The sequence below is a fragment of the Euprymna scolopes genome, chromosome 36 (genome assembly GCF_053919585.1).
Source record: "Euprymna scolopes isolate OS-2025 chromosome 36, ASM5391958v1, whole genome shotgun sequence".
In the NCBI taxonomy this organism is placed as follows: domain Eukaryota; kingdom Metazoa; phylum Mollusca; class Cephalopoda; order Sepiida; family Sepiolidae; genus Euprymna; species Euprymna scolopes.
The window spans coordinates 18520697-18540514 of NC_136517.1; the positions used below are offsets into that span (position 1 = coordinate 18520697).

The 19818-nt window shown below is 34.9% G+C and overlaps 1 protein-coding gene across 1 annotated transcript in view; it reads left to right on the forward strand.

Annotated features, from left to right (window-relative positions):
* Positions 1-17616, forward strand: part of LOC145260216 (lithocholate 6-beta-hydroxylase-like) — a 69515-nt gene extending 51899 nt beyond the window's left edge. The window contains exons 8-14 of the mRNA XM_080118041.1: positions 2131-2255; positions 2987-3113; positions 4397-4554; positions 5147-5235; positions 11863-12000; positions 16542-16704; positions 17337-17616. Of these exons, the coding sequence (XP_079974167.1) occupies positions 2131-2255; positions 2987-3113; positions 4397-4554; positions 5147-5235; positions 11863-12000; positions 16542-16704; positions 17337-17411 (875 nt within the window). The 3' untranslated portion in view covers positions 17412-17616. The remainder of the gene's footprint in view (positions 1-2130; positions 2256-2986; positions 3114-4396; positions 4555-5146; positions 5236-11862; positions 12001-16541; positions 16705-17336) is intronic.
* Positions 17617-19818: the final 2202 nt, after the last annotated feature.

Sequence of the window (19818 nt, forward strand, 5' to 3'; positions counted from 1 at the left end):
TTTGCTTCTTGATATCTTCTTTTTTTATCTTTATAGCTTCTTTGTTTCTGCTTGATATCTTCTATTCTTTTGCTACTTGATATATTCCTTTTTTTTGCTTCTTGATATATTCTTCTTTTTGCTTCTTGATATCTTTTTTTTTTGCTTCTCTATATCTTCTTCTTTTTGCTTCTTAATATCTTTTTTTTGCTTCTTGATATCTTTTTTTTGCTTTTTGGCATCTTTTTTTGCTTCTTGATATCTTTTTTTCTTCTTTATATCTTCTTTTTTTTTGCTTCTTAATATCTTCTTTTTTTGCTTCTTGATGGCTTTTTTCTGCTTCTTGATATCTTCTTTTTTTGCTTCTTGATATATTTTTTGCTACTTGATATCTTGTTTATTTTTTGCTTCTTGATATATTCTTTTTTTTGCTTCTTGATATATTCTTTTTATTTGCTTCTTGATATATTTTTTCTGCTTCTTGATATATTTTTTTTGCTTCTTGATATCTTCTGTTTTTTTGCTTGATATCTTCTTTGTTTTGCTTCTTGATATATTTTTTTTTTATTCTTGATATATTCTTCTTTTTTTGCTCTTTGATATCTTGTTTTTTTTTGCTTCTTGATATCTTCTTCTTTTTGCTTCTTGATATCTCCTGTTTTTTTTTTTTTGCTTTTTTATATCTCCTGTTTGTTTTTTGCTTGTTGATATCTTCTTTTTTTTGCTTTTTGATATTTTTTTTGCATCTTGATATCTTTTTTTTTGCTTCTTGATATCTTCTTTTTTTTGCTCATTTATATCTTCTGTTTTTTTGTGTATTCTTAATATCTTCTTTTTTTGCTACTTGTTATCTTGTGTTTTTTTTTGCTTCTTGATATCTTCTTTTTTTGCTTCTTGATATCTTGTTTTTTTGCTTCTTGATATCTTCTTTTTTTTGCTTCTTAATATCTTTTTTTTTTGCTTCTTGATATCTTCTTTTTTTGCTTCTTGATATCTTCTTTTTTTTTGCATCTTGATATCTCCTGTTTTTTTTTTGCTTCTTGATACCTTCTTTTTTTTTGCTTCTTTATATCTTCTTTTTTTTTGCTTCTTGATATCTTTTTTTTCTTCATTATATCTTCTGTTTTTTTTTTGCTTCTTGAAATCTTTTCTTTTGCTTTTTGATATCTTGTATTTTTGCTTCTTTATATCTTTTTTTTTTGCTGCTTTATATCTTCTTTTTTTGCTTCTTGATATCGTCTTTATTTGCTTCTTGGAATCTACTTTTTTTTGCTTCTTGATATCTTTTTTTGCTGCTTTATATCTTCTTTTTTTGCTTCTTGATATCTTCTTTTTTCCCCTCTTGATATCTTTTTTTTTGCTTCTTGATATCTTCTCTTTTTTTGCTTCTTGATATCTTTTTTTTTGCTTCTTTATATCTTCTTTTTCTTCTTCTTTATATCTTCTTTTTTTTGCTTCTTAATATCTTCTTTTTTTTTTGCTTCTTGATATCTTCTTTTTTTTCGCTGTTTGATATCTTTTTTTTGCTTCTTTATATCTTTTTTGCTTCTTGATATCTTCTTTTTTTGGTTCTTGATATCTTCTTTTTTTGATTCTTAATATCTTCTTTTTTTGCTATTTGATATCTTGTTTTTTTTTGCTTCTTGATATCTTGTTTTTTTTTGCTTCTTTATATCTTCTTTTTTTTTTTTGCTTCTTGATATCTTGTTTTTTGCTTCTTGATATTTTCTTTTTTTTGCTTCTTGATATCTTTTCTTTTTTTTGCTTCTTGATACCTTTTTTTTATTCTTGATATCTTCTGTTTTTTTGCTTCTTGATATCTTCTGTTTTTTTTAGCTTCTTTATATCTTGTTTTTTTTCGCTTCTGGATATCTTTTTTTTGCTTCGTTATATCTTCTTTTTTTGCTTCTTGATATCTTCTTTTTTTGAGTGTTCAGTATTACTTTACACAGTTCTTTGCAGTATTATTAAATTCTGCAAAATCTTTTTAGCTGCACTGGTTAGGAAGTAAAACGCAGAAAAGGCAGGACTAAATTGTATGGTCATTTCCTTACATTTTTTACTTCTTTTTCTTTTTGATGATGATGATGAGAAGGAGGAGGAAATAGATTTTTTATAATATTATTTTGTTTTTTGTTGCTTTTTTTTCAGATATTTGCTATCCTCTTGTTAAAATTATATATTCCTATATTTTCAAATTCATCTTAAAGCAAAGGAAATTCTTTGTTGAGTTTTGTTGGCTTCTTTTGAGTGACAGAAAAAAAAACAATAAAAATGTGAGTATTATTATTAATCATCATCACTAAGGCTGAAATATAACCCGAAAAATTTTATTTTTATTATTTTTTCAATTTTTTTATTTAACTGAATGTATGACAATCGAGGCCGCCATATTGTTTTTAAAATTTGGCGTTTCTAAAGTTTGACAGAGTGGCTTTTTAAGGCCAAATTTGGCCTTTTTACGCTTTTTCATGAACTGTTTTTGGCAGCCATATTTTTTGTAATGAAAGAGCATAAAAAAGGCCAAATCCAATCTGTCAAACCTTAGAAAGGCCAAATTTTAAAAGCAATACAGCGGCTTCGAATATCATACATTTAGTCAATAAAAAATCATGTAAAAAATAATAAAAATGAATTTTCCTGGTTATATTTCAGCCTTTGGGTCTAATAATGTGTTTTATATATAAATAAATAGTTTTTATATATTTTTGTTTGTCAAATAATTTACACCGCTAATCTACATATTTACCTAAGTGATGTTCTGAAACATCAGACACCCCCTGTATATATTTAATTCAAGTATAAAGATTTTAAATACAAATAAAAATATTTATTTGTGATCAAAATGTACCATGAATTTTTTTAGAGTAGCGATTCCAAAATTTGTATTATTGAAAAAAAAAAACAAAAAAAAAAACAGTAAAATACTTTTATCGTGATGGTGTGGTTGTTTAAGACCATCATTTCTCTTCATTAATAAAAGTAAATGTTTTCTTTTAATTATTAGGAGTACAATGATTTGCTCCAAATGATGATCAATACGCAGCAAGAAACCAATTCTTCAGAAAAAATCAATGGCATTGTTGGAACAAAACCAGTAAATACAAATCAGAAAACAGCAATTTTAAAAAGAAGTAAATTCATCATTTTGTTTTAATCGCTTTCTTATTCGATTTTTATCTTTTTTTTTTTTTTTTTTTTTCAATGGTTACTTGGGGTTTCTATAATAATTATCATGAAATTAAATGTCTTCAAAATCTTCAGAGTCTTTACAATTTTAGAGCCAATCGTGTAATACCCATGAGTGCGTAACTAAAATCTGTTGTATAATCTTCCACTTCCTCAAAAATTTAATAATGTGCAACACAGACCACTTTTAGAGAATGGAAGTTTTTTTTTTCCAAACTATTCTCCATGCTACAATTAACTAATTCTGCCCATTCTTCTACAAGTTGTGGCTGGAACATAAACAGAAGAGAGGTTAAGAGAGAGAGAGAGAGAGAGAGAGAGAGAGAGAGAGAGTCAAGTATGGTAAGTACATTGCTTACTATATCATAGTTATCGTTAGCCCAAATTAATTACATATTTCATCGTTGGTATTTTCCTTCAAAAAATGTAATCGAAATATAGACAGAAAAATGAATTTTACTGACCATCACTTTTTTTATTTTTATTTTACTTCAGTAAGTTTTAAGATATCAATGGGCTCCCTCCTGGAGCTAACACTTGATTCTGTTATGATTTAAATTTATATTCGAGGCCCCTTTTAAGAATAGATACTGTTACCTTTATGGCTACTATTTGTATTTTGTTACAGCTTGGTCTTCCAGGGTCTGTTTCTAATTATTTCTGAAGATTCTTTTTTTATTAAGCCAGTTGCCCCTATCACAACAGGTACAATGTTTATTTCTTTCAGAGACCATGTCGTTTTTAGATCATTTCTTTAAGTGCTGATATTTTATTATCTTTTCCCGTTCAACTCTGTTAAGACCAAAATCATTGGAGACTGTGACATCGACAATGAGTGCAGTACTTTCAGGCTTGTTCCATATAACAATATCTGGTTTGATGGTCTTGTCTTTTATGTATCTGCCCGCCTGTATGTCTTTGTCATAGAACACGGTTACTTTTCAGTTTGATGTTGTCGGTGGAGGTTCATGTTCCCAGATGTTCGGCGATCTGTCAAGTTGCATCTCTCCACAGATCTTCCAATGGAGATACTTACATACTTTGTTGTGACGAGCAGTGTAATGGCCATCTGCCAATAAGATTGGGCATGCAGAATTGTTAATATGTGTTATCAAATATATCCACTAGCCAACCTACCAACATCTACTAACATTTTTAATTGCTATTTGGGTAAGCTGCTATTGTATTACAAATACTACAAATGCATTGTCTTTTTTGTTTTTTACAGAATTTACTGATGAAGAAATTGTTGCCCAATGTGTAAATTTCTTTTTGATTGGTTACGAATCAGTAGCTTACACATTATCATTTATGGCCCACAGTCTGGCTTTAAATCCTGATATTCAGAAAAAGGTACAAGACGAAATCAAAGACGTGTTAGGAGATGTACGTAATATTTTACTTTTCTTATAAAACAACAGAATTGTTTATATTTTTCCTCATTCGACTATTGTTTTTAATGTTGATATGTTATTTATGTAATAATAATAAGCAGTGATTGTGATAGGATCTTGTGGGGGGGGAGAGGGGGGGCTCTCGAAAACTTGGATGTTTGTCCTGCTCTACAAGAATGCAATTTTAAAGGTTCCCAACATCAGAGCCACAATCCCTCAAAAGATTATTGAGAGGAAGGATGTCCCTTTAAATTTCACATTAGTGTTACGGTAGACACACTTCTCCAGAAAACATCCTCACTTTTACAAAGATTCGTGTGCAACACCTGAAAAACTGCACTCGGTAAACTGAATCAAGACATAGAAAGAAGAAAGAGAAAACGAGATGGAGAGAGAGAGAGAGAGAGAGAGAGAGAGAGAGAGAGAGAGAGAGAGAGAGAGAGAGAGTCAATTATGGTAAGTGTATTGATCACTATATTACATTTCTTGTTAGACTATATTTATCACACCTTTCATCCTTTGTATTTCCTCCAAGACTCCTTGGGGAGCTTTTCATATCAGAATGTCCGTTGTTCATTTTTTAGGAACCTGCTGATTTTGAAAATATCCAAAAACTGACCTACCTTGATCAGTGTATTTCGGAAACCTTAAGGAAATATCCGCCAGCAAGCAGGTAAGATTTATGAACCTAAATGAATATGAACGTTGGTCCCATTTTTCACACTAACAATAATTTTCACACTAACAATAAAAGCCTAAATGTCTTATTTCAAGTTAATTTCACTTTACACAGTAGATGCACCATCTTTTTTTTTTATATGATGCGCATATGTATATGCAATATTTGTCACAAGGTTAACTGAAATGCATATTGGTTTTAAAAAGGGGAATTTTATTATCTATTATTTGAATTTTTAAGTTTTAGAAACCAAAACAGTGCACATATACAGGGTGGAGCATAAGTCCTGTTACAACATTTTAGAACTATTTTTTATGATAATCTATTATGCATATATAAAAGTGAACGTCTGTGTGTGTGTGTGTGTGTGTATGAGTGTGTGTGTGTGTGTGTACATTTTCCTACGCAATGACTCTGTCAATTTTCAGTCTACAGACTCGAAATTTGATATACAGGGTACTGAGATTTGGAACAATCTTTGTAAGGGGTCAAATTTGACCTTTGAGAATTCTAATTTGACCTTTGAGAATTCTACCAAACTCCTCCGCCAATTTTGGGTATAAACACTTGAAATTTTAGATATAGGTTCCTTGGAACTGGATCTAACTTAATAACTGGATTTGAACCCAAAACAATAAATGTTAAGGGGTTATAATAGGGGTCAAAGTTAAAAAAATTGACCGTTTTTTTTTTTTTTTTTTGCTCAACATATACCTCAAAACATCCGGGCAACGCCGGGCTAAAATGCTAGTATTAAAATAAATTTACTATGTTATTGCCATTGTATAATAATGTAATATATGAATTCCTATTTTTCAGAAACAAAGCATAATAACTTTTAACAATGTCTGTTGAATTGAAATGAAGATTTGTCATAGGGCAGCATCAGAAATATTGATGCTAGAGAAATAGACGGAATGTTTTCACCCCAAACAAGGCACATTGCCACTTTGATGTAGGGGCTACTATTAGGGACATAAGCTAAAGGGGTACTATGTGGGGAGTTGGGCAGCAAGACGTCGGTTCACGCTATACTTGAACTTCTGCATGTCAGTACAGTTGGGGAAGCAGGAACCTGTAAGGGAATTCCAAAGTCTAGCAGTTCTGGGGAAGAAACTACTGGAGTAGAAGGCTCTCTTACATCTAGGGATCTCTACTGTGAAGGGGTGGGATTTTACTGCTTGCTGAGTGTGTCGGAGGTATTTACATAGAGGAGGTACAAGTGCTTGTAGTTCGTCAGAGCATTTACCGTTAAAGTACTTGTAGAACAGGCAGATGGATGCAACATTTCGTCGATGGGACAGAGGCTGAAGCTTGGATGACAGTTCATGACCTATCAGGTTGGCGACTCTCTTTTGAACCTTGTCTAGAAGTGAGAGACTAGTAGCAGATGCACCAGCCCAAATATGACAACAATACGCCATACATGGGCGAATGGTGGCCTTATAGAGGTACAGGATAGTTTCGGCATTAGTAGCTTTCTAGCATGGTAGGGAGAACCTACCTTTTTCGCAGCGGTTCTGGCAATCCTTCCACTTTGTTGATCAAAGATAGACAAAGATCAGGCTGTCCCCGCACCTCCAGAACACCTAAACTCATTAAAATCTTAGGGGAAAAATCACAAGAAATCCAATATTATCCGTGAGACAAATGGCCAAGGAATCACAAACATTACCAAAGACTATGCAAAGAATATGTCAAAGTGATCTACAGATGTTGCACTATGAGGTCCAAACGTGACAGCTTCTCTCTGCACCCACAATTGCGAAGAGACTCATTAGAAGTCAACTCTTGTCAAACCGTATCAGAGAGGGCTCAATAACATCATCTTCACTAATGAAAAATTATTCTCACTTTAACAATTCCACAATCATCAAAACGATAGAGTCCTTGTTGATAATGCAGGAAAGGTTTTTAGAATGCAGAAACCAGCATCAGTGATGGTCTGACCAGGCATTTCTGAGAGCATGAAATCTCCACTCGTTTTTCTCCCTCAAGAGGTCAAGATTAACAACGAACATTAAATTGAAGGACATTCTTGAAGGTGCACTGACCCCATAATGTAATTCTGTGTACGGTGATGAAGTTTGGACTCTCCAACAAGATGGTGCGACAAGCCACACTGCCCATGTAACACAGCAATGGTGTAGAGCCAACTGTCCATCCTGGATGAGCAAAGAATAATGATCTTCCTCATCACCTGATCTTAATGCTTTTGATTATTCTTTGTGGTCAATCCTGGAGAGTGAAGCCTGCTCTACTCCTTGTACATAAAATTGAACCTTAAGAAAAAATTGAACAAATGCTGGGAGAAAATATGCGAAGCAATCTCTAATTAACTATTATTTTGTTATTGATTTTTGTTTATTCAATTTATTGATTTTAATATAAGAAATGATTTTGCTTCACAAGATTGTTTTCTTTCTTGGACAAATATTTAGCATTTTCTTTTAAAATCTTCCTGTCTATATTTTCACCAAGTTTGATCTATTTCTAAATTGCAAGTGAATAAGCAAATTAATTTCGTTTTTCTTTTCCTTTTTTTACGGTCACATTTGAAAGCTAAAAAAATTCGTTTTAAAGTTACCAATATGTCAATGTTTATCTATATTTAAACCTTTTTTTTTTTTTGCCATATTTAGACCCAGGACTGCACCATAATAAACAAAGTCTCTGACAGCATAGACACAGCACTCTCCCTCAACACTAGCGCACAAGTACATGTATTTGGTGACTTTAATGTTCACCACAAAAACTGGCTTGGATTCTCTACTCACACAGATGCAGCGGGCAGCACAACATATAGCTTCGTTATATCTCACTCCCTATCACAAATGGTTACGTTTCCAACCCGTTTCCCTGACCAGCAAGAACAACACGCATCACTTCTAGATCTGCTTCTGACCACAGTTCCCGAGTATTGTATAACAAATGCTGACAGCCCACTTGGGAATGCTGATCATGCACTGATAATGGTCGAAATCGCCCTAAACTCTAGACCCAAAACTGAAGAGCCAGTGCTCAAAACAACAAGATATTATAAAAAGGCTGACTGGGAAGCCATCAGAGATCTTATCAGAGATGCCCCATGGGGAAATATTTTTTCTCTTCCTGCTGAACAGTGCGCAAATGAGACCACTGAATGATTCAAAACAGCAATTGAAGCACATGTTCCCATGCGGAAATTTTATAGCAAGCCCCACTCTCCCCAATGGTTTACTTCTACTTGCGCATAAGTCCAGTTCAAATAGACAGAAGTATATAGAAGCTAGAAGTAACGTTAAGAAAGAAATAGCGACAGCTAAAAGAGAATTTACTGAAACCACTAAAAAACGCATCAAAGCACAAAAACAAGGAACTCGTGACTTCTGGAAAATCTACAACAGTGTAGTAAATAATGGGCAATCAAAAATTCCCCCACTAACCAACAATCATGAGGTTGTTTGCTCAGCAACCAACAAGGCTAATATGCTTGCCAGCGGGTTTGCCTCAAACTCCACACTGGACCTTTCCAACTTTCTGACTCCTGCCTGACTTTCCTTTGCAAACAGACGCCACGCTAGACGATCTAAAAATCACCCCTGCTCAAGTGCATGCTATCATAAAAAACCTTGACACTTCAAAAGCATGTGGACCTGATCTCATCCCAGCTGTGTTATTAAAAAAGCGCTCAGCCGAAGTAGCTCCAGTTCTCTCCACACTCTACAAAAAATGCCTTATTGAATCATGCTTTCTAATCTGTTGGAAAACTGCTTCTGTGGTAACAGTATTCAAGAATTCTGGCGAAAGAACTGACCCATCAAATTATCACCCCACAGCCTCCTCCCACTTTTCGCCAAAATATTTGAGACCTTAATTAACCAGGCTCTAGTCCGTCACCTTATAGATGCTAAACTTCTGACTGACAAACAATATGGATTTAGACAAGCCCGTTCCACCGCAGCCATCCTCACTGCAATCTCTGAACGTATATACCATTCACTGGACAAAGCAGGGGAGGGTAGAGCAGTAGTTCTAGATATATCTAAGGCTTTTGTACTGGGTATGGCATGACGGTCTCCTCAGGAAAATTAGATCATACGGTATCACTGGTAGAATACTTAACATAATTAAATCCTTCTTAGATAAGAGAAAAATCCAGGTTGTCCTCGATGGTCGTACATCTAAACAATATGATATAAATGCAGGAGTGCCTCAGGGGTCTATCCTTGAACCTCTATTATTCCTAATATTTATTAACGACCTCCCCAACAAAACTGCCTCTGAGATGGGTATATATGCTGATGACACCACACTCTATAACAGGCATGACAGAAAAACAAATGAACACATAACTAAAGAAATGACAAAAACACCAGAGGATGACCTCAAATCTGTAGTGGAATGGGGACAAAAATGGATGGTCACATTCAATGCTGCCAAGACTAAACTGGTTTCTTTCAATAATTACAAGAAACCTTCCCTGCCGCCAATAGCACTGGTCAGTGACTCCCTATCTGAGAGTACATCTTTAAAACTGCTTGGCCTAATGTTCACAGGAAACATGAGTTGGAACAATTACATTGAAAACATTGCCAGGGCCGAGGCGAAGAAGGTAGGCTCTCTCTACTGTGCTAGAAAACTGCTGACACCTGAAAGTATCCTGTACCTCTATTAGGCCACCATTCGCCCATGTATGGAGTATTACTGTTACATTTGGGCTGGTGCATCTGCTGCTAGTCTCTCGCTCCTAGACAAGGTTCAAAAGAGAGTCGCCAATCTGATAGGCCCTGAACTGGCATCTAAGCTTCAGCCTCTGTCCCATTGACGAAACGTTGCATACCTCTGTCTGTTCTACAAGTATTTTAATGGTGAATGCTCTGACGAACTGCAGACACGATGTAGACACCCTTGAAAAACCTGACAGGCAACTAAATCCCACCCCCATGCAGTAGAGATCCCTAGATGTAAAAGATCTTTCTACTCCAGTAGTTTCTTCCCCAGAAGCGCTAGACTCTGGAATTTCATTCCATGTCCCTGCTTTCCCAACTGTACTGACATGCAGAAGTTCAAGTGTAACATGAACCGACATCTTGCTGCCCAAATTCCAACATAGTGCCCCAGTAGTTCCTGCCCCTGATAGAAGCTCCCTACACCAAAGTGGCAATGTGCCTTGTTTGGGGTGAAAATGTAATTAAAAATAAAAAAACGAGGACGGCTGAAGTTTTTATTTATTTATTTCAAAGCAAATTAGTTTCAGTTATATAATGTTTTCTTCAGGCGTATAAATATTGTTGTTTGTTTTGTTCTTTTTCCTTTCTTGTGGCATAGTGTCACTAAAAAATGAGAAATTTGTATGATCTTTTAATACCGATATTTTAAAATAAACTTTCTATATTTTCAACAACATAACCAAAATATCAATGTTTATCTATACGAATAAATATGAAATATTTGGTTTCGTATTCAGAACAAAATTCTTAATGAAATGTTTATTTTTAATTAATCTTTTAAGTATTTCAAGTAGCGAACTTTGCAAAGTCAGCAAAGTCAACTAGAATATATATGCAAAAATCGTTTTTATTTTTCTTAAAGTGAAGAAGATTTTCCCCCTATTTGATTGACATTAACAGCTTTCTCAAACAAGCATACATAAAATAAAACTCTTTTGTCAGTCACTCATGTCAAATAAAATTGATATTCAATTAATTTCATTGGTTTTTATATTTAAACTTGACTAATATTTTATTTTTAGTCATATTTAGAGGAGGGCTGAGGAGTTTTTAATCCCTTACATCACATGTACTCCCACTATCACCACGGACACTAAAATTTGAAGAAGTAATATACAGTATGCACAATGTTCATATTGATATAATAATGTCTTTTTTGGCTTCATGTTTCGTAAGCAGTTGTAAAGGTCGGTCTCCATATATCCTATACTTGAATAGTAGAATAGAATAGACTCTGAAGCCTTTCCTGTGCATCTAGTCTACAAGGACCAGAATAAATATTTATCTGCTTATTGTGACCGTGTTTCAAATCATCCTCCTTATGATAAGATTTAACAATTCCTATTCAAGATGAGTTCATTTTGGGGATCGCCTTGTTTCCCACACAGACACCATACAGGGCAATCAATTATGTGTTAAATAATATTAATATTGTGGTGGCATTCCTATTGATTATAATGGGATATTAATATGTATTTGTTTTATTAATTTATTTTAATGTTTAATGATATTATTTCTAGTGATACGACTCACCATGATCTGGACTTTACTTGATGATGATGAAGATGAAAACCTTTATTAACTCAAAAGTTAATCATAAGTAAAGATGGTTCTCAAAGATCGTTGACATCAGAATCGAAACTGGAACTCATAAAGATGCAGATCATAGGGCGGTGGAAACACGTCGCTCAATAGTCATTTGCTATTTGGGTCGCCGTCACTCCCCCATGCCTAATTATGACGTCTCAAGCTGCAAAATTTTTGTTAACGGACTCTTACATGCGGCTTCGTCTCTGTCGGATTTGAATAATTGTAGGGGTCGACCTACATCTACCCGATTAGCCGAAATCTAACCATACTGCTCTCTCCCTGCCAGGGTTCAATAATTAATTTTGCTCTTTTCTTTCAGGATTACAAGAGAAAGCAGCAAAGACATTACAATAAAGAATTGGAATATTCCAAAGCATACAGAAGTAATGATTCCTGTCTATGCCCTTCACCATAATCCAGAGTATTGGCCTGAACCAGAGAAATTTGACCCTGAGAGGTAATTAAAAAATTTTTTTTATTCAATTTTCCCCACATAGGTTCCTGGGATATTATGAAGGGAGATGGGCAGCAAGATGTCTGTTCACATTACATTTGAACTTCTGCATTTCAATACAGTTGGGAAAGCAGAATCCCAGAAGGTAGTTTCAAAGTCTAGCAGTTCTGAAGAAAAAACTATTGGAGTAGAAGGCTTTCTTACACCTAGGGATCTCTACTGTGTTGGGGTTGGAGTTAGCTACTTGTCAGGTTTGTTGGGGGTATTTACGTTGAGCGGGTAGAAATGCTTGTTCGTCAGAGCATTCACCATTAAAATACTTGTAAAACAGGTAGAGGGATGCAACATCTCATCGATGGGACAGAGGCTGAAGCCTAGATGACAGTTCAGGACCTATCAGGTTGGCGACTCTCTTTTAAACCCTGTCCAGGAGTGAGAGACAAGTAGCAGATGCATCAGCCCAAATGTGACAACAGTACTCCATACATGGGCGAATGGTGGCCTTATAGAGGTACAGGATACTTTCAGGCATAAGTAGTTTTCTAGCGTGGTAGAGAGAGCCCACCTTCTTCACAGCAGCCTTGGCAATGCTCTCAATGTATCTGTTCCAACTCATATTCTACCCATATCTAAGCTATATGTGAATAATTCCACAACTTGGGGATAACTTTGCATCAAACAAATGAAAGCATGAAATGGATTGTCTTCTTTACATTCTAATTAATTTTCTAATTCAGTACAATTAAAACCGCATCCCATAGTGCTACAAATGTATCTGAACATAATTCAGTCATTTTGAATAGTTTGACATCTAGTTACATAAATCGCCTTCTGCATATGCATTAGCGACATTTTTATATTGTTTTGTAAAACTGCAATTTGAGTGTCATGCTACTAAACCACTCACTTTTAGGGGCCAAAAAAAAAAAAACCCTCCCCCACCTACGCACTGCTGGTTATTTGTAAAATAAAGTATACATTAGGTTGAATAATCCTAGGAAGCGCCTGATCAGGACAGTTAATTATTTCATTAAGTTATTTTTAAATCCCTCAAAATTAAGGCATGATATCTCCACAACCTGGGGAGAAACTTTGAATCAAACAAATGACAGATAGAATTGGATTGTCTCCTTACAACCTTATTGATTTTATAATTCAGGATAATTAACGCCTCAACCCATAGTGAACATAACTCAGGTTTTTTTCATTGTTAACAATGTTTTTCTCGCTTTCATTCACAAAAATCATTTTTGTCCATCTCCCTCATTTCACAAATTGACATCTAAATCGCCACATCTCTGACCAAGTCTTTATTTATCCCTACTTCCTCTCAAGTCCTTCTTGTCAGTGTGGGTCTTGGCACATGTCCAAAAATGTTACCGCACATTATCTGTTGAATGGATAGATCCACTAGTATATAATTTAGTTATTGAGAATAACATGAAATTGAAACCGAGGCCAACTTGTCTATTTTCTCATCCGTTACTTATAACATTTTTATTTGTCAGTGTAAGTCATGGTACATTTCCAAACAGACGACCAGGGAGGGGTAGCAAAAAGTCGTTCTTTCATGACAATTTAACCATACACGCATACACAAAAAACGTTCTTTCTTGAATTAGTTTAAATATATAAAAAACAGAGCTAATTTCACTGACGCGATCATAGCTCAGTCAGTTAAGTAACAGCGTTGTTATCTTAAGATTGCACATTCGAGCCGAGATGTAAGACTTTTTTTTTCGATTTTTAAAGTTTTAATATTGAAACAGGATTATTTATACCATTTTTTTTTCCGTTCGTTAATTATTTTTCCATCACGTTTGCTGTTTTTTTTTGTTTTTGTTTTTCATATTTTTTTAATAAGTTTTAACATCGTTCGCTTATTCTTTATTTTGCATCATGTTTGTTTTTTTGTTTTTTTTAATATTTAAACAGGGTTATTACGTTCACTTATTCTTTATTTTCCATTTTGTTTTGACTTACCCCCTTCCCCCCACACACACCTCCAAACACCCGGGCAATGCTGAGTACCCCCTCTAGTCTATTATATAAAAGGCAATATGGGCGTGCACGTTTTTGCATGTCCATGGTTACTATTATGGAGAACCTAGAGGATAATATCTTCGATTTGCAAATGGACGTCGTGTCTGTCTTTATTTTGATTGACTTTTAAAAAATTTCCTCCATGTTGTTCTTTCCAATGTTTGTTTGTCTTTTTCGTATAAAAGCGAAACTAATCAAAGCAAACAGCAGCGCCTGGTTTTCCTGCAATTAGCTTCGATCAATGTGGGGGAAACCCTTCATATCAGACAATTGTTATTCATTTGGACGCTGCCAGAGCTCTCCGTTTTAGGGGGGAGCTGGTTTTCCCCAACATCGGGAACAGATCTGGCAGAAACTGGCCTACAGCCAGAGTTAAGTGCGTGATTCTTAACTTAAGCCAGGCGTTCATTTCTGCATCTGTGTGAACTCATTCACTTAATTATTCATTTCTGCAAGTCAACTTTTTGATTGTCATCGCTAAATTTGAATGCTTTTCACTTCCTGTCGCGTCATTTTCTTCCACTTTCTTTTCCGCCTTTGCATCACGGGTTCGAGCCTGCCTCCCTACTATTATTTTTCGGCGCAGCACACATCTCCAAACACCCGGGCAATTCTGGGTACCCCCGCTAGTCTATAATATAAATCTTACTTGTCTGTTTTAATGCATGTACATATGTACGTATGTCTAAATCTTTCGACAGAGGTGACTGATTTTCACGAAATCTGTATCGTTTTGAAGCTCGACCCTTTGGACGACAAATATCAAAAAATTAGCCAAGAATATTAATTCTTTCACCCTCAACTAGGAACTTTTCTACAGGGAGGGGTCGCTTTTTTCACCAATATTTTCGAAAGTTATCGCCATTTTTCAATTGACTAACCTTAATTTAAATCTTCGCCACTTCCGGTTTTGGCGATGGATACAACAGCAAAGCCATCACTTTTTATTTTCACATTCTTTTCCTCCTCCGCTGTACAGGTTTGAGCCTGCCTACCTACTACAATTTTTTTTTCTCAATGAAAACCTCCAAACACCTGGGCAATGCCGGGCACCCAGGCTAGTCTTCTATAAACAATTCAAGCCAAGAACCATGCTGCAACTATTTACTTCATTAAACGTTTTTATTATGTAAATCCTAATCAAGTCCAACCAAGATGGTTTTCCATCATTACTAGGACCTCAACCATAATTGCCTTTCACTCGTCAATCGAAGACTAACAAATCTAATTCCACATTTCACCTCTGATGGTAATAATATCAACATTCTGCTTTTGTCACGTCTAGCTGAAACCACTGTCAATAATTTTCCCCACTCTTTAATATCTGTGCCTAAATCAAAACGTAGATTCCATGAACAAAGCTTCTTTCCAAGAACTGCAAGCCAGTGGAACTCTCTTCCATTTGCCTGCTTCCCAGCTGACTACAACTTGGTTGTATTCAAGTCCAACATAAACAAATTCTTGATCAACCGCCCCCTTAAGTAATCCAATTTACCAAATTTCCATTACGAGCGATTACTACGATATTATCCCATTGATTACTTTATACTCAATAACCCTTATCCTCGAGTGCCCTCTGGGCCCTGATAAGCGGTGATTCCTATGTTAAAAATAAAAGGAGTACCAGAATCGGCCAATCCAATGCAACTTTCCCTCACACAAATCATTATTATGGTTAGCAGTATAAGGTTCATGTCATGTCCAGCAAAAAATCCCATGCATAGCTGACATACTCTATTTTCCCAGACAATGGCCACCACTCTTCCATGTTAGAGGTCTTGAGCTCTCTGCTTGTTATGCCAGGCAAGTTGATCCCTGGCTAATTCGTTTACCTGGTACCTTTTTAGTTAGAATTCTTTCTAGAAAGACATCAAATACTTATGGAGGAACCATAGGAAGGTTGCAACATCCTAAGTGAAAGTGTTTCTGTGGAACAAACTGGATTTGATCTTGGAACACTCAAATCATCAGGCTGTGTCTTTAACCACTGAACCACCATAGCATAATCACCGAATGGTGAAAAAAAATAAAGTGGTGAATTAAAAAAAATGTCATTTGAGCACTCAGCACTCAAATCACATTTTTTTTATTCTTGTAAAATTATAAAATATAGAAAGAGGAATATTATAATTCTGTCTGGTCTCATCCCATCACCCTTGTCCAGGCCGATGGATTTTTAAATGAAGGGGAAGTTGTCAGCATCCAAAATTCATAGAATAATATCCCTAATTTCTAAATGGCATGATATCCCACCATGTCACTCAAATTGAATGACATTATCAGTGACAAAATTATTCTATTTGATATGACGTCACATTTACACATTCATCCAGAGATTTTGAATTTCAAAGTAAATCACTATTGTGCATTAACGTTTAATTTCTCTTTGCATCTGTCTGAATGTAAGATTCCAGATCTGGAGCAACAGATGATAATGAACAAGCACATTCTTATACCGATTGTTATTCAGTTTTTGTTTTGTCTTTTTGAAACTGTTACAGGTTTTCCCCCGAGGGACAGAAGAAGCACGTTCCATTCACTTACCTTCCATATGGCGGAGGACCTCGTATTTGCATTGCGATGAAATTGGCTCAGGCAAATATGAAAATGTCCATGACACAAATTCTACGCAAGTTCAAATTTGTACCTTGTGAAAAAACCGAGGTAAGACATTTAAATCGTATATTCGACAAATAAACACTGTATTTAATTATCAATCAAATCAATATATATATATATATATATATATATATATATATAGTCATCCACATACAGTACTGTTTCGCTGTTTAATAGCTCATCAGTGTGGCTAGACAGGCAACTGCTTCAAGCCAGGATCGAAACCCGACCTTCCAAATGACAGTCAAGGCGTCTTACCATTGCACTATATGGCTGCTGCTGTGTGGGTAATGAAATAAAGATGTTTTGACATCGTCCAAAACTAACTCTGACTCCTAAGTTTATAGACTCAAAATTCGAAAATCCTATGTCTGATTTTTTGTCTAAGATTGAATGATAAGCGGAAAATGACCCTCTCGGACACTTTTATTTGACGGTCAATCTCATTTCTGACTGCCTTTATGTGCCTTGTCATTTACTTCCAACAACTTTTCCTTTTATTTTATGAGTTACTTCCTGATGTACTCTTGAGGAGACTGTCATAATATCACAACCAAAAAAACTAAAGAAAATAATTTAAGGAGATGTAAATAATTAATTCTGTTGTCATTATGCTCTTTTTTTTTTATAGACAAAAATAAAGACAAATTTGTATATTTCTCTTTTTTGTATTACAGTATCCAATCGAGTTTGGGAAAAATCTATTTTTGACAGCCAAAAACGGAATTACTTTGAAAATTGAGAAGCTGTAACAGACGAAACCATAAACATCAAACCGGATGCATACAGAAAATTGGTGAACGTTTCCCAAATGATAATAAAAAAAATACAAAAATTCTAAGCAAAAAAGAAAAGAAGATTTTGTTATCAAGTTAAATTCGAGGTGCTCATAAAATTTTAATTAAATTAAATTTAAAACGATGTGTTCATTCTTTAATTAAAAAAGAATGAAAATTTGTTTTTTGTTTATTCAATTTTTATTCAAATAAATATTGTAAGTTGAGAAATCCAATTAAAATCATAGGTATGAAAGTAGAAAGTGGACTCTGAGTTCACTTTCGCCTCATAACTCTGACTTTGTTTATTTTGCCCTTTAGTCCTCACATTGCATGAGCAATGTTTCTGACAAACGGAGAAGAATTGCTGTTTTCTGGGTCAGAATCGATTTCTACAACATTATTTATCATTAGATAGTTTTTGACATTGAAGCGGTATTTTTTTAGCTTCTTACATCAAGTGGCTTTATGCCTTGCTTAGAGCAATTACCATATAAACTGTGTCAATCGCTTTATTGCAGATTAGTAAAATATCTATTTCATTAAATATACGTTAAAAAAAATGAAAATTGTACCATCGAAGGGCTGTATTAAGGTTAGTTTATCCCAAAATTTTATTCAAATTCATGCTATATTCACGAAGTTATGGCATTTTATTATCAAGGAAATTTTACTGTCCATCGCTTTATTGCAGAACTCTTAAAATGACAAAAAAACAGGCGATTAAAGTTTATTGAAAAGCAAAGATAGTTGCTGGACTCGCAGAAAGATTTTCCATCAAAAATTTAGCCACGAAGCTGGAAAGGGATCCAAAAACCTTAGCGTCATTCTTGAAGAACACGAACACCAAATCCAGAAAAATAAGGGCACCAGGAGAAACCTTTTAGATCGTGATATTCGGAAAATTCGTAGGGAAGTCAACTGAAACACAAACAGCACCAGTGCTTTCGTTTTGCAAAAGCTGGAATCACTCCAAGATCCCGGCATGGCCAATACAATGCGTTGAATGCCTCCATTGAGCAAACAACATAGGAAAAAACGAATGGCTTGGGCACAGAATTACATGAAAATGGATTTCCAACATATGCTACTCTTGACAGTCCAGATAGATGGACCAAAGTTTGAAATCCGAACAGAACTCTGACTTGTTAAAAAGTTCATCGCCAACAAGGAGGTGGAGGCAACATGTTTTGGGCAGAAATCATTGGGGATAAGTTTGTTGGACCATTCTGAGTGCCAGAAGGTGTAAAGCAATGCATACACAGCCTTCTTGGATAATGATTTGTCAACATGACTAGATGAGCTACCATTGTCACGTCGCTTTCAGATGATTTTTATGCATCACAATGTACCATCCCATTCTGCTTAGAATCTATGGGATTCGTTGGAGAAACTCTCATGTCCAGACCTTAACCCCATTGAATATCTCTGGTCAATATTAAAAAAAGGAGTTTATAAGGGAGGAGGGCAATTTACTTCAAAGGATGCCTTATGGAAGAGTATAGTTGATGTTGCTAGAGGCATAACTCCTTTTAAGATCAAACAATTAACTTCCTTAGGGACAAAAGTTATTTTAAAAATGGTGGATATGTCAATAAATAATCAGTTTATATGACGTCCATACCTAGGATATGCTTTTTTTTATTATTCTTGTACAGAAAAATCTATATATATAAAAGCAAAAATGTATGTATGTATGTATGTATGTATGTGTGTTCGCTTTTTCTGTGTGTCTACAAAAGGCTTTTTTCAGAGAAGCGGTCGGTCGGTTCACAACTTTTAAAAACGTTTTATATCACATATAAATCGTAATATCTCACAGTTAACAACGAAGCTCGCCTGTCTCTTTAACTTGGTCGATTTCAGGAAGATAAATATTCAACATTTGTCGCTCGCCGCATTTGGGTTAGTCTTTTTCCTATAACATCTTGGGAAAATAAAAAAAAATAAAAAGCGTTCCGCAGTAAATGAAATACTCCCCCGCAGTCAAACTTGACCTCATTAACTCATTAAAACGGGCACCTGCCAAATCCAAGTAATTAAATAAATTCAAACATGTTTCCGTTAGCACATCGCGGTGGGGCAATGGTTAACGTCGCACGTTTTTTTTTCACACTTTAATTTACAACTTTTCCTCAACAGTTCGGGTTCAATCCTCATACTTACTTTTTTTTTTTTAACCCCCCCCCCCGGAGTTTCCACACACACCTCCAAACACCCGGGCAACGCCGGGTACCCTTCGCTAGTATAATAAAAAGTAAAGTTTGCAAAATAAGACATTGTATTTTTGCCCTTAAACAACATTTTAAGAAACCTGCAATAAAGCGATGGATAGCGGAAATTCCTTGATAAAGAATAGAATGTCATAACTATGTGAATATAG